A 16,183-nucleotide genomic window follows, 5' to 3' on the forward strand; every position below is an offset into this window, starting at 1 on the left:
TGTTTCAGAGTGAGTGTGAGTGTGAGTGTGTTTGAGAGTGAGCATGAGTGAGTGTGTGTCCGGGTTGTGTGAGTGAGTGAGTGTGAGTGTGAGTGTGTCTGGGTGTGTGAGTGAGTGTGTGTGTGTGTCTGGGTGTATGAGTGTGTGAGTGAGTGCGAATGTGTTTGTCTGGGTGTGTGAGTGTGTTTGAGAGTGAGTGCGAGTGTGTGTGTGTGTCTGTGTGTGTGTGTGAGTGAGTGTGAGTGTGTTTGAGAGTGAGTATGAATGTGAGTGTGTCTGGGTGTGTGAGTGAGTGAGTGTGAGTCTGTGTGTCTGGGTGTGTGAGTGAGAGTGAGTATGTGTGCATCTGGGTGTGTGAGTGTGAGAGTGAGTGTGAGTGTGAGTGTGTCTGGGTGTGTGAGTGAGTGAGTGTGTGTGTGTCTGGGTGTATGAGTGTGTGAGTGAGTGTGAGTGTGTATGAGTGTGTGAGAGAGCGTGATTGTGAGTGTGTCTGGGTGTGTGAGTGAGTGAGTGTGAGTGTGTTTGAGAGTGAGTGTGTGTGTGTATCTGGGTGTATGAGTGTGTGAGTGAGTGTGAGTGTGAGTGTGTCTGGGTGTGTGAGTGAGTGAGTGTGTGTGTGTATCTGGGTGTATGAGTGTGTGAGTGAGTGTGAGTGTGTCTGGGTGTGTGAGTGAGTGTGTGTGTGTGTATCTGGGTGTATGAGTGTGTGAGCGTGTGTGTGTATCTGGGTGTATGAGTGTGTGAGTGAGTGTGAGTGTGAGTGTGTTTGGGTGTATGAGTGTGTGTGAGTGTGAGCGTGAGAGTGAGTGTGAGTGTGTGTGTGTATCTGGGTGTATGAGTGTGTGTGTGAGTGTGAGTGTGAGTGTGTCTGGGTGTGAGAGTGAGTGTGAGTGTGAGTGTGTCTGGGTGTGTGAGTGAGTGAGTGTGAGCGTGTGTGTGTCTGGGTGTGTGAGTGTGTGTGTGTGAGTGCGTGTGTGTGTCTGGGTGTGTGAGTGTGAGAGTGAGTATGTGTGTGAGTGTGAGTGTGTCTGGGTGTGTGAGTGTGTGTATGTGAGTGCGTGTGTGTGTCTGGGTGTGTGAGTGTGAGAGTGAGTATGTGTGTGTGTGTCTGGGTGTGTGAGTGTGTGTGTGTGAGTGCGTGTCTGTGTCTGGGTGTGTGAGTGTGACAGTGAGTGAGAGTGTGAGTGTGAGTGTGTCTGGGTGTGTGACTGAGTGTGTGTGAGTGTGCGTGTGTCTGGGTGTGTGAGTGTGTGTGTGTGAGTGCGTGTGTGTGTCTGGGTGTGTGAGTGTGAGAGTGAGTGTGTGTGTGAGTGTGAGTGTATCTGGGTGTGTGAGTGAGTGAGTGTGAGCGTGTGTGTGTCTGGGTGTGTGAGTGTGTGTGTGTGAGTGCGTGTGTGTGTCTGGGTGTGTGGGTGTGAGAGTGAGTATGTGTGTGAGTGTGAGTGTGTCTGGGTGTGTGAGTGTGTGTATGTGAGTGCGTGTGTGTGTCTGGGTGTGTGAGTGTGAGAGTGAGTATGTGTGTGTGTGAGTGTGTCTGGGTGTGTGAGTGTGTGTATGTGAGTGCGTGTGTGTGTCTGGGTGTGTGAGTGTGAGAGTGAGTGTGTGTGTGTCTGGGTGTGTGACTGAGTGTGTGTGTGTGCGTGTGTCTGGGTGTGTGTGTGTGAGTGCGTGTCTGTGTCTGGGTGTGTGAGAGTGAGTGTGTGTGAGTGTGAGTGTGTCTGGGTGTGTGAGTGAGTGTGTGTGAGTGTGAGTGCGTCTGTGTGTGCGAGTGAGTGTGCGTGAGTGTGAGTGTGTCTGGGTGTGTGAGTGTGAGAGTGAGTATGTGTGTGAGTGTGAGTGTGTCTGGGTGTGTGAGTGTGTGTGAGTGTGTGTATGTGAGTGCGTGTGTGTGTCTGGGTGTGTGAGTGTGAGAGTGAGTGTGTGTGTGAGTGTGAGTGTGTGTGTGTCTGGGTGTGTGACTGAGTGTGTGTGAGTGTGCGTGTGTCTGGGTGTGTGAGTGTGAGAGTGAGTATGTGTGTGAGTGTGAGTGTGTCTGGGTGTGTGAGTGTGAGAGTGAGTGTGTGTGAGTGTGAGTGTGTCTGGGTGTGTGAGAGTGAGTGTGTGTGAGTGTGTGTATGTGAGTGCGTGTCTGTGTCTGGGTGTGTGAGTGTGAGAGTGAGTGTGTGTGTGAGTGTGAGTGTGAGTGTGTCTGGGTGTGTGAGTGAGTGTGCGTGAGTGTGAGTGTGTCTGGGTGTGTGAGTGTGAGAGTGAGTATGTGTGTGAGTGTGAGTGTGTCTGGGTGTGTGAGTGTGAGAGTGAGTGTGTGTGAGTGTGAGTGTGTCTGGGTGTGTGACTGAGTGTGTGTGAGTGTGCGTGTGTCTGGGTGTGTGAGTGTGTGTGTGTGAGTGCGTGTCTGTGTCTGGGTGTGTGAGTGTGAGAGTGAGTGTGTGTGTGAGTGTGAGTGTGAGTGTGTCTGGGTGTGTGACTGAGTGTGTGTGAGTGTGCGTGTGTCTGGGTGTGTGAGTGTGTGTGTGTGAGTGCGTGTGTGTGTCTGGGTGTGTGAGTGTGTGTATGTGAGTGTGAGTGTGTCTGGGTGTGTGAGTGTGTGACTGAGTGCGTGTGAGTGTGCGTGTGTCTGGGTGTGTGAGTGTGTGTGTGTGAGTGCGTGTGTGTGTCTGGGTGTGTGAGTGTGAGAGTGAGTGTGTGTGTGAGTGTGAGTGTGTCTGGGTGTGTGAGTGTGTGTATGTGAGTGCGTGTGTGTGTCTGGGTGTGTGAGTGTGAGAGTGAGTGTGTGTGTGAGTGTGAGTGTGTGTGTGTCTGGGTGTGTGACTGAGTGTGTGTGTGTGCGTGTGTCTGGGTGTGTGTGTGTGAGTGCGTGTCTGTGTCTGGGTGTGTGAGAGTGAGTGTGTGTGAGTGCGTGTCTGTGTCTGGGTGTGTGAGAGTGAGTGTGTGTGAGTGTGAGTGTGTCTGGGTGTGTGAGTGAGTGTGTGTGAGTGTGAGTGCGTCTTGGTGTGTGAGTGAGTGCGTGAGTGTGAGTGTGTCTGGGTGTGTGAGTGTGAGAGTGAGTATGTGTGTGAGTGTGAGTGTGTCTGGGTGTGTGAGTGTGAGTGTGAGTGTGTGTATGTGAGTGCGTGTGTGTGTCTGGGTGTGTGAGTGTGAGAGTGAGTGTGTGTGTGAGTGTGAGTGTGTGTGTGTGTGTGTCTGGGTGTGTGACTGAGTGTGTGTGAGTGTGCATGTGTGGGTGTGTGAGTGTGAGAGTGAGTATGTGTGTGAGTGTGAGTGTGTCTGGGTGTGTGAGTGTGAGAGTGAGAGTGAGTGTGTGTGAGTGTGAGTGTGTCTGGGTGTGTGAGTGTGAGAGTGAGTGTGTGTGAGTGTGTGTATGTGAGTGCGTGTCTGTGTCTGGGTGTGTGAGTGTGAGAGTGAGTGTGTGTGTGAGTGTGAGTGTGAGTGTGTCTGGGTGTGTGACTGAGTGTGTGTGAGTGTGCGTGTGTCTGGGTGTGTGAGTGTGTGTGTGTGAGTGCGTGTGTGTGTCTGGGTGTGTGAGTGTGAGTGTGACTGTGTCTGGGTGTGTGACTGAGTGTGTGTGAGTGTGAGTGTGTCTGGGTGTGTGTGTGAGTGTGTGTGTGAGTGTGTCTGGGTGTGTGAGTGTGAGTGTGTCTGGGTGTGTGTCTGGGTGTGTGAGTGAGTGTGTGTCTGGGTGTGTGTCTGGGTGTGTGAGTGTGTCTGGGTGTGTGAGTGAGTGTGTGTCTGGGTCTGTGTCTGGGTGTGTGAGAGTGAGTGTGTGTGAGTGTGAGTGTGTCTGGGTGTGTGAGTGAGTGTGTGTCTGGGTGTGTGAGTGTGTCTGGGTGAGTGAGTGTGTGTCTGGGTGTGTGTCTGGGTGTGTGAGTGAGTGTGTGTCTGGGTGTGTGTCTGGGTGTGTGTCTGGGTGTGTGTCTGGGTGTGTGAGTGTGTCTGGGTGTGTGAGTGTGTGTCTGGGTGTGTGTCTGGGTGTGTGAGTGAGTGTGTGAGTGGGTGTGTGTCTGGGTGTGTGAGTGAGTGTGTGTGAGTGTGAGTGTGTCTGGGTGTGTGTCTGGGTGTGTGAGTGAGTGTGTGTCTGGGTGTGTGTCTGGGTGTGTGAGTGTGTCTGGGTGTGTGAGTGTGTCTGGGTGTGTGAGTGAGTGTGTGTCTGGGTGTGTGTCTGGGTGTGTGTCTGGGTGTGTGTCTGGGTGTGTGTCTGGGTGTGTGTCTGGGTGTGCGAGGAGGGGTCCTGCCCTACCTGCTCTCCGGTCAGGGTGACCACATCCAGGGGCCCGTAGGCAAATCTCCCGACCAATACCTGGGGGGCACCGGCAGACACCACCAGATCACAGGCTCGGTGATTGGCTGCTACATTCTGTAGGTCACAAAGATAACAGGAAACCTCATTACCCACACTCCCCAATCCCAGCACATCCCCGTTCACCCCCACACTCCCCAATCCCAGCACATCCCCGTTCACCCCCACACTCCCCAATCCCAGCACATCCCCGTTCACTCCCACACTCCCCAATCCCAGCACATCCCCGTTCACTCCCCACACTCCCCAATCCCAGCACATCCCCGTTCACCCCCACACTCCCCAATCCCAGCACATCCCCGTTCACCCCCACACTCCCCAATCCCAGCACATCCCCGTTCACCCCCACACTCCCCAATCCCAGCACATCCCCGTTCACCCCCACACTCCCCAATCCCAGCACATCCCCGTTCACTCCCACACTCCCCAATCCCAGCACATCCCCGTTCACCCCCACACTCCCCAATCCCAGCACATCCCCGTTCACCCCCACACTCCCCAATCCCAGCACATCCCCGTTCACCCCCACACTCCCCAATCCCAGCACATCCCCGTTCACTCCCACACTCCCCAATCCCAGCACATCCCCGTTCACCCCCACACTCCCCAATCCCAGCACATCCCCGTTCACCCCCACACTCCCCAATCCCAGCACATCCCCGTTCACCCCCACACTCCCCAATCCCAGCACATCCCCGTTCACCCCCACACTCCCCAATCCCAGCACATCCCCGTTCACCCCCACACTCCCCAATCCCAGCACATCCCCGTTCACCCCCACACTCCCCAATCCCAGCACATCCCCGTTCACCCCCACACTCCCCAATCCCAGCACATCCCCGTTCACTCCCACACTCCCCAATCCCAGCACATCCCCGTTCACCCCCACACTCCCCAATCCCAGCACATCCCAGTTCACCCCCACACTCCCCAATCCCAGCACATCCCCGTTCACCCCCACACTCCCCAATCCCAACACATCCCCGTTCACTCCCACACTCCCCAATCCCAGCACATCCCCGTTCACCCCCACACTCCCCAATCCCAACACATCCCCGTTCACTCCCCACACTCCCCAATCCCAGCACATCCCCGTTCACCCCCACACTCCCCAATCCCAGCACATCCCCGTTCACCCCCACACTCCCCAATCCCAGCACATCCCCGTTCACCCCCACACTCCCCAATCCCAGCACATCCCCGTTCACCCCGACACTCCCCAATCCCAGCACATCCCCGTTCACTCCCACACTCCCCAATCCCAGCACATCCCCGTTCACCCCCACACTCCCCAATCCCAGCACATCCCCGTTCACCCCCACACTCCCCAATCCCAGCACATCCCCGTTCACCCCCACACTCCCCAATCCCAGCACATCCCCGTTCACTCCCACACTCCCCAATCCCAGCACATCCCCGTTCACCCCCACACTCCCCAATCCCAGCACATCCCCGTTCACCCCCACACTCCCCAATCCCAGCACATCCCCGTTCACCCCCACACTCCCCAATCCCAGCACATCCCCGTTCACCCCCACACTCCCCAATCCCAGCACATCCCCGTTCACCCCCACACTCCCCAATCCCAGCACATCCCCGTTCACCCCCACACTCCCCAATCCCAGCACATCCCCGTTCACCCCCACACTCCCCAATCCCAGCACATCCCCGTTCACTCCCACACTCCCCAATCCCAGCACATCCCCGTTCACCCCCACACTCCCCAATCCCAGCACATCCCCGTTCACCCCCACACTCCCCAATCCCAGCACATCCCCGTTCACTCCCACACTCCCCAATCCCAGCACATCCCCGTTCACCCCCACACTCCCCAATCCCAGCACATCCCCGTTCACCCCCACACTCCCCAATCCCAGCACATCCCCGTTCACCCCCACACTCCCCAATCCCAGCACATCCCCGTTCACCCCCACACTCCCCAATCCCAGCACATCCCCGTTCACCCCCACACTCCCCAATCCCAGCACATCCCCGTTCACCCCCACACTCCCCAATCCCAGCACATCCCCGTTCACCCCCACACTCCCCAATCCCAACACAACCCCGTTCACTCCCACACTCCCCAATCCCAGCACATCCCCGTTCACCCCCACACTCCCCAATCCCAACACAACCCCGTTCACTCCCACACTCCCCAATCCCAGCACATCCCCGTTCACTCCCCACACTCCCCAATCCCAGCACATCCCCGTTCACCCCCACACTCCCCAATCCCAGCACATCCCCGTTCACTCCCCAAACTCCCCAATCCCAGCACATCCCCGTTCACTCCCTCTCTCCCCAATCCCAACACATTCCCGTTCACCCCCCACACTCCCCAATCCCAGCACATCCCCGTTCACCCCCACACTCCCCAATCCCAGCACATCCCCGTTCACCCCCACACTCCCCAATCCCAGCACATCCCCGTTCACTCCCACACTCCCCAATCCCAGCACATCCCCGTTCACCCCCACACTCCCCAATCCCAGCACATCCCCGTTCACCCCCACACTCCCCAATCCCAGCACATCCCCGTTCACTCCCACACTCCCCAATCCCAGCACATCCCCGTTCACCCCCACACTCCCCAATCCCAGCACATCCCCGTTCACCCCCACACTCCCCAATCCCAGCACATCCCCGTTCACCCCCACACTCCCCAATCCCAGCACATCCCCGTTCACCCCCACACTCCCCAATCCCAGCACATCCCCGTTCACCCCCACACTCCCCAATCCCAGCACATCCCCGTTCACCCCCACACTCCCCAATCCCAGCACATCCCCGTTCACCCCCACACTCCCCAATCCCAACACAACCCCGTTCACTCCCACACTCCCCAATCCCAGCACATCCCCGTTCACTCCCCACACTCCCCAATCCCAGCACATCCCCGTTCACCCCCACACTCCCCAATCCCAGCACATCCCCGTTCACTCCCCAAACTCCCCAATCCCAGCACATCCCCGTTCACTCCCTCTCTCCCCAATCCCAACACATTCCCGTTCACCCCCACACTCCCCAATCCCAGCACATCCCCGTTCACCCCCACACTCCCCAATCCCAACACATCCCCGTTCACCCCCACACTCCCCAATCCCAACACATCCCCGTTCACTCCCACACTCCCCAATCCCAGCACATCCCGGTTCATCCCCACACTCCCCAATCCCAGCACATCCCCGTTCACCCCGACACTCCCCAATCCCAACACATTCCCATTCACCCCCACACTCCCCAATCCCAACACATTCCCATTCACCCCCACACTCCCCAATCCTAACACATCCCCGTTCACTCCCACACTCCCCAACCCCAACACATCCCCGTTCACTCCCACACTCCCCAATCCAAGCACATTCCCGTTCACCCCCACACTCCCCAATCCCAGCACATTCCCGTTCACCCCCACACTCCCCAATCCCAGCACATTCCCGTTCACCCCCACAATCCCCAATCCCAACACATCCCCGTTCACTCCCACTCTCCCCAAACCCAACACATTCCCGTTCACTCCCACTTGCCCCAATCCCAACACATCCCCGTTCACTCCCACACTCCCCAATCCCAGCACAACCCCGTTCACTCCCACACTCCCCAATCCCAACACATCCCCGTTCACTCCCACACTCCCCAATCCCAGCACAACCCCGTTCACTCCCACACTCACCAATCCCAGCACATTCCCGTTCACCCCCACACTCCCCAATCCCAGCACATTCCCGTTCACCCCCACACTCCCCAATCCCAGCACATCCCCGTTCACTCCCACACTCACCAATCCCAGCACATTCCCGTTCACCCCCACTCTCCGCAATCCCAGCACATCCCCGTTCACCCCCACACTCCCCAATCCCAGCACATCCCCGTTCACTCCCACACTCCCACACTCCCCAATCCCAGCACATTCCCGTTCACCCCCACACTCCCCTATCCCAGCACATCCCCGTTCATCCCCACTCTCCCCAATCCCAGCACATCCCCGTTCATCCCCACTCTCCCCAATCCCAGCACATCCCCGTTCACTCCCACTCTCCCCAATCCCAGCACATCCCCGTTCACTCCCACACTCCCCAATCCCAGCACATTCCCGTTCACCCCCACTCTCCCCAATCCCAACACATCCCCGTTCACCCCCACACTCCCCAATCCCAGCACATCCCCGTTCACCCCCACACTCCCCAATCCCAGCACATCCCCGTTCACTCCCACACTCCCACACTCCCCAATCCCAGCACATTCCCGTTCACCCCCACACTCCCCAATCCCAGCACATCCCCGTTCATCCCCACTCTCCCCAATCCCAGCACATCCCCGTTCACTCCCACACTCCCCAATCCCAGCACATTCCCGTTCACCCCCACTCTCCCCAATCCCAACACATTCCCGTTCACCCCCACACTCCCCAATCCCAGCACATCCCCGTTCACCCCCACACTCCCCAATCCCAGCACATCCCCGTTCATCCCAACACTCCCCAATCCCAGCACATCCCCGTTCATCCCCACACTCCCCAATCCCAGCACATCCCCGTTCACCCCCACACTCCCCAATCCCAGCACATCCCCGTTCACCCCCACACTCCCCAATCCCAACACATCCCTGTTCACCCCCACACTCCCCAATCCCAACACATCCCCGTTCACCCCCACACTCCCCAATCTCAGCACATCCCCGTTCATCCCCACACTCCCCAATCCCAGCACATCCCCGTTCACCCCCACACTCCCCAATCCCAGCACATCCCCGTTCACCCTCACACTCCCCAATCCCAGCACATCCCCGTTCACACCCACAATCCCCAATCCCAGCACATCCCCGTTCACCCCCACACTCCCCAATCCCAGCACATCCCCGTTCACCCCCACACTCCCCAATCCCAGCACATCCCCGTTCAACCCCACACTCCCCAATCCCAGCACATCCCCGTTCACCCCCACTCTCCCCAATCCCAGCACATCCCCGTTCACCCCCACACTCCCCAATCCCAACACATCCCCGTTCACTCCTACACTCCCCAATCCCAACACATCGCCGTTCACTCCCACTCTCCCCAATCCCAGCACTTCCCCGTTCACCCCCACACTCCCCAATCCCAGCACATCCCCGTTCACCCCCACACTCCCCAATCCCAACACATCCCCGTTCACCCCCACACTCCCCAATCCCAACACATCCCCGTTCACCCCCACACTCCCCAATCCCAGCACATCCCCGTTCACCCCCACACTCCCCAATCCCAGCACATCCCCGTTCACTCCCCACACTCCCCAATCCTAACACATCCCCGTTCACTCCCACACTCCCCAATCCCAACACATCCCCGTTCACTCCCACACTCCCCAACCCCAACACATCCCCGTTCACTCCCACACTCCCCAATCCAAGCACATTCCCGTTCACCCCCACACTCCCCAATCCCAGCACATTCCCGTTCACCCCCACACTCCCCAATCCCAGCACATTCCCGTTCACCCCCACAATCCCCAATCCCAACACATCCCCGTTCACTCCCACTCTCCCCAAACACAACACATTCCCGTTCACTCCCACTTGCCCCAATCCCAACACATCCCCGTTCACTCCCACACTCCCCAATCCCAGCACAACCCCGTTCACTCCCACACTCCCCAATCCCAACACATCCCCGTTCACTCCCACACTCCCCAATCCCAGCACAACACCGTTCACCCCCACACTCCCCAATCCCAGCACATCCCCGTTCACCCCCACACTCCCCAATCCCAACACATCCCCGTTCACCCCCACACTCCCCAATCCCAGCACATCCCCGTTCACCCCCACACTCCCCAATCCCAGCACATCCCCGTTCACCCCCACTCTCCCCAATCCCAGCACATCCCCGTTCACCCCCACACTCCCCAATCCCAGCACATCCCCGTTCACCCCCACTCTCCCCAATCCCAGCACATCCCCGTTCACCCCCACTCTCCCCAATCCCAGCACATCCCCGTTCACCCCCACACTCCCCAATCCCAGCACATCGCCGTTCACCCCCACACTCCCCAATCCCAGCACATCCCCGTTCACCCCCACACTCCCCAATCCCAGCACATCCCCGTTCACCCCCACACTCCCCAATCCCAGCACATCCCCACACTCCCCAATCCCAACACATTCCCGTTCACTCCCACACTCCCCAATCCCAACACATCCCCGTTCACTCCCACACTCCCCAATCCCAGCACATCCCCGTTCACTCCCACACTCCCCAACCCCAACACATCCCCGTTCACCCCCCACACTCCCCAATCCCAACACATTCCCATTCACCCCCACACTCCCCAATCCCAGCACATCCCCGTTCACTCCCCACACTCCCCAATCCTAACACATCCCCGTTCACTCCCACACTCCCCAATCCCAACACATCCCCGTTCACTCCCACACTCCCCAATCCCAGCACATTCCCGTTCACCCCCACAATCCCCAATCCCAACACATTCCCGTTCACTCCCACACTCCCCAATCCCAACACATCCCCGTTCACTCCCACTCTCCCCAAACCCAACACATTCCCGTTCACTCCCACTTGCCCCAATCCCAACACATCCCCGTTCACTCCCACACTCCCCAATCCCAGCACATCCCCGTTCACTCCCACACTCCCCAATCCCAACACATCCCCGTTCACTCCCACACTCCCCAATCCCAGCACATTCCCGTTCACCCCCACACTCCCCAATCCCAATACATCCCCGTTCACTCCCACACTCCCCAATCCCAACACATTCCCGTTCACCCCCACATTCCCCAATCCCAACACATTCCCGTTCACTCCCACATTCCCCAATCCCAACACATCCCCGTTCACCACCACACTCCCCAATCCCAGCACATCCCCGTTCACTCCCACACTCCCCAATCCCAGCACATCCCCGTTCACCCCCACACTCCCCAATCCCAGCACATCCCCGTTCACTCCCACACTCCCCAATCCCAACACATTACCGTTCACTCCCTCTCTCCCCAATCCCAACACATTACCGTTCACTCCCTCTCTCCCCAATCCCAGCACATCCCCGTTTACCCCCACTCTCCCCAATCCCATCACATTCCCGTTCACTCCCTCTCTCCCCAATCCCAACACATTCCAATTCACCCCACACCCCCCAATCCCAGCACATCCCCGTTCACTCCCTCTCTCCCCAATCCCAACACATTCCCATTCACCCCCACACTCCCCAATCCCAGCACATCCCCGTTCACTCCCCACACTCCCCAATCCTAACACATCCCCGTTCACTCCCACACTCCCCAATCCCAACACATCCCCGTTCATTCCCACACTCCCCAATCCCAGCACATCCCGGTTCACTCCCCACACTCCCCAATCCTAACACATCCCCGTTCACTCCCACACTCCCCAATCCCAGCACATTCCCGTTCACCCCCACACTCCCCAATCCCAACACATCGCCGTTCACTCCCACACTCCCCAATTCCAGCACATCCCGGTTCATCCCCACACTCCCCAATCCCAACACATTCCCGTTCACTCCCACACTCCCCAATCCCAACACATTCCCGTTCACCCCCACACTCCCCAATCCCAGCACATCCCCGTTCACTCCCCACACTCCCCAATCCTAACACATCCCCGTTCACTCCCACACTCCCCAATCCCAGCACATCCCGGTTCACTCCCCACACTCCCCAATCCTAACACATCCCCGTTCACTCCCACACTCCCCAATCCCAGCACATTCCCGTTCACCCCCACACTCCCCAATCCCAACACATCCCCGTTCACTCCCACACTCCCCAATTCCAGCACATCCCGGTTCATCCCCACACTCCCCAATCCCAACACATTCCCGTTCACTCCCACACTCCCCAATCCCAACACATTCCCATTCACCCCCACATTCCCCAATCCCAACACATTCCCGTTCACTCCCACATTCCCCAATCCCAGCACATCCCCGTTCACTCCCCACACTCCCCAATCCTAACACATCCCCGTTCACTCCCACACTCCCCAATCCCAACACATCCCCGTTCACTCCCACACTCCCCAATCCCAGCACATCCCGGTTCATCCCCACACTCCCCAATCCCAGCACATCCCGGTTCATCCCCACACTCCCCAATCCCAGCACATCCCCGTTCACCCCCACACTCCCCAATCCCAGCACATCCCCGTTCACTCCCACACTCCCCAATCCCAGCACATCCCCGTTCACCCCCACACTCCCCAATCCCAGCACATCCCCGTTCACTCCCACACTCCCCAATCCCAGCACATCCCGGTTCATCCCCACACTCCCCAATCCCAGCACATCCCCGTTCACCCCGACACTCCCCAATCCCAGCACATTCCCATTCACCCCCACACTCCCCAATCCCAACACATCCCCGTTCACTCCCACACTCCCCAATCCCAGCACATCCCGGTTCATCCCCACACTCCCCAATCCCAACACATTCCCGTTCACTCCCACACTCCGCAATCCCAACACATTCCCATTCACCCCCACACTCCCCAACCCCAACACATCCCCGTTCACTCCCACACTCCCCAATCCCAACACATCCCCGTTCACTCCCACACTCCCCAACCCCAACACATCCCCGTTCACTCCCACACGCCCCAATCCAAGCACATTCCCGTTCACCCCCACACTCCCCAATCCCAGCACATTCCCGTTCACCCCCACACTCCCCAATCCCAGCACATTCCCGTTCACCCCCACAATCCCCAAGCCCAACACATCCCCGTTCACTCCCACTCTCCCCAAACCCAACACATTCCCGTTCACTCCCACTTGCCCCAATCCCAACACATCCCCGTTCACTCCCACACTCCCCAATCCCAACACATCCCCGTTCACTCCCACACTCCCCAATCCCAGCACAACCCCGTTCACTCCCACACTCACCAATCCCAGCACATTCCCGTTCACCCCCACACTCCCCAATCCCAGCACATTCCCGTTCACCCCCATACTCCCCAATCCCAGCACATCCCCGTTCACTCCCACACTCACCAATCCCAGCACATTCCCGTTCACCCCCACTCTCCGCAATCCCAGCACATCCCCGTTCACCCCCACACTCCCCAATCCCAGCACATCCCCGTTCACCCCCACACTCCCCAATCCCAGCACATCCCCGTTCACTCCCACACTCCCACACTCCCCAATCCCAGCACATTCCCGTTCACCCCCACACTCCCCAATCCCAGCACATCCCCGTTCATCCCCACTCTCCCCAATCCCAGCACATCCCCGTTCATCCCCACTCTCCCCAATCCCAGCACATCCCCGTTCACTCCCACTCTCCCCAATCCCAGCACATCCCCGTTCATCCCCACTCTCCCCAATCCCAGCACATCCCCGTTCACTCCCACACTCCCCAATCCCAGCACATTCCCGTTCACCCCCACACTCCCCAATCCCAGCACATCCCCGTTCACTCCCCACACTCCCCAATCCCAGCACATCCCCGTTCACCCCCACACTCCCCAATCCCAGCACATCCCCGTTCACTCCCACACTCCCACACTCCCCAATCCCAGCACATTCCCGTTCACTCCCACTCGCCCCAATCCCAACACATCCCTGTTCACTCCCACACTCCCCAATCCCAGCACATCCCCGTTCACTCCCACACTCCCCAATCCCAACACATCCCCGTTCACCCCCACTCTCCCCAATCCCAACACATACCCGTTCACCCCCACACTCCCCAATCCCAGCACATCCCCGTTCACCCCCACACTCCCCAATCCCAGCACATCCCCGTTCACCCCCACACTCCCCAATCCCAGCACATCCCCGTTCACCCCCACTCTCCCCAATCCCAGCACATCCCGGTTCACCCCCACACTCCCCAATCCCAGCACATCCCCGTTCATCCCCACACTCCCCAATCCCAGCACATCCCGGTTCACCCCCACACTCCCCAATCCCAGCACATCCCCGTTCACCCCCACACTCCCCAATCCGAGCACATCCCCGTTCACCCCCACACTCCCCAATCCCAGCACATCCCCGTTCACTCCCACACTCCCACACTCCACAATCCCAGCACATTCCCGTTCACCCCCACACTCCCCAATCCCAGCACATCCCCGTTCATCCCCACTCTCCCCAATCCCAGCACATCCCCGTTCATCCCCACTCTCCCCAATCCCAGCACATCCCCGTTCACTCCCACACTCCCCAATCCCAGCACATCCCCGTTCACCCCCACACTCCCCAATCCCAGCACATCCCCGTTCACTCCCACACTCCCCAATCCCAGCACATCCCGGTTCATCCCCACACTCCCCAATCCCAGCACATCCCCGTTCACCCCGACACTCCCCAATCCCAGCACATTCCCATTCACCCCCACACTCCCCAATCCCAACACATCCCCGTTCACTCCCACACTCCCCAATCCCAGCACATCCCGGTTCATCCCCACACTCCCCAATCCCAACACATTCCCGTTCACTCCCACACTCCGCAATCCCAACACATTCCCATTCACCCCCACACTCCCCAACCCCAACACATCCCCGTTCACTCCCACACTCCCCAATCCCAACACATCCCCGTTCACTCCCACACTCCCCAACCCCAACACATCCCCGTTCACTCCCACACTCCCCAATCCAAGCACATTCCCGTTCACCCCCACACTCCCCAATCCCAGCACATTCCCGTTCACCCCCACACTCCCCAATCCCAGCACATTCCCGTTCACCCCCACAATCCCCAAGCCCAACACATCCCCGTTCACTCCCACTCTCCCCAAACCCAACACATTCCCGTTCACTCCCACTTGCCCCAATCCCAACACATCCCCGTTCACTCCCACACTCCCCAATCCCAGAACATTCCCGTTCACCCCCATACTCCCCAATCCCAGCACATCCCCGTTCACTCCCACACTCACCAATCCCAGCACATTCCCGTTCACCCCCACTCTCCGCAATCCCAGCACATCCCCGTTCACCCCCACACTCCCCAATCCCAGCACATCCCCGTTCACCCCCACACTCCCCAATCCCAGCACATCCCCGTTCACTCCCACACTCCCACACTCCCCAATCCCAGCACATTCCCGTTCACCCCCACACTCCCCAATCCCAGCACATCCCCGTTCATCCCCACTCTCCCCAATCCCAGCACATCCCCGTTCATCCCCACTCTCCTCAATCCCAGCACATCCCCGTTCACTCCCACTCTCCCCAATCCCAGCACATCCCCGTTCATCCCCACTCTCCCCAATCCCAGCACATCCCCGTTCACTCCCACACTCCCCAATCCCAGCACATTCCCGTTCACCCCCACACTCCCCAATCCCAGCACATCCCCGTTCACTCCCCACACTCCCCAATCCCAGCACATCCCCGTTCACCCCCACACTCCCCAATCCCAGCACATCCCCGTTCACTCCCACACTCCCCAATCCCAGCACATTCCCGTTCACTCCCACTCGCCCCAATCCCAACACATCCCTGTTCACTCCCACACTCCCCAATCCCAGCACATCCCCGTTCACTCCCACACTCCCCAATCCCAACACATCCCCGTTCACCCCCACTCTCCCCAATCCCAACACATACCCGTTCACCCCCACACTCCCCAATCCCAGCACATCCCCGTTCACCCCCACACTCCCCAATCCCAGCACATCCCCGTTCACCCCCACACTCCCCAATCCCAGCACATCCCCGTTCACCCCCACTCTCCCCAATCCCAGCACATCCCGGTTCACCCCCACACTCCCCAATCCCAGCACATCCCCGTTCATCCCCACACTCCCCAATCCCAGCACATCCCGGTTCACCCCCACACTCCCCAATCCCAGCACATCCCCGTTCACCCCCACACTCCCCAATCCGAGCACATCCCCGTTCACCCCCACACT

At 58.7% G+C, this 16,183-nt stretch overlaps 1 protein-coding gene across 1 annotated transcript in view; it reads right to left on the bottom strand.

Moving 5' to 3' along the window:
• LOC140474373 (membrane-associated phosphatidylinositol transfer protein 3-like) overlaps positions 1-16,183 on the bottom strand; it is a 47,337-nt gene that overhangs the window by 2,823 nt on the left and 28,331 nt on the right. Inside the window, exon 3 of the mRNA XM_072567689.1 lies at positions 4,235-4,351. Within this exon, the coding sequence (XP_072423790.1) occupies positions 4,235-4,351 (117 nt within the window). The remainder of the gene's footprint in view (positions 1-4,234; positions 4,352-16,183) is intronic.

Source organism: Chiloscyllium punctatum, unplaced genomic scaffold (genome assembly GCF_047496795.1).
Source record: "Chiloscyllium punctatum isolate Juve2018m unplaced genomic scaffold, sChiPun1.3 scaffold_964, whole genome shotgun sequence".
Classification (NCBI taxonomy): domain Eukaryota; kingdom Metazoa; phylum Chordata; class Chondrichthyes; order Orectolobiformes; family Hemiscylliidae; genus Chiloscyllium; species Chiloscyllium punctatum.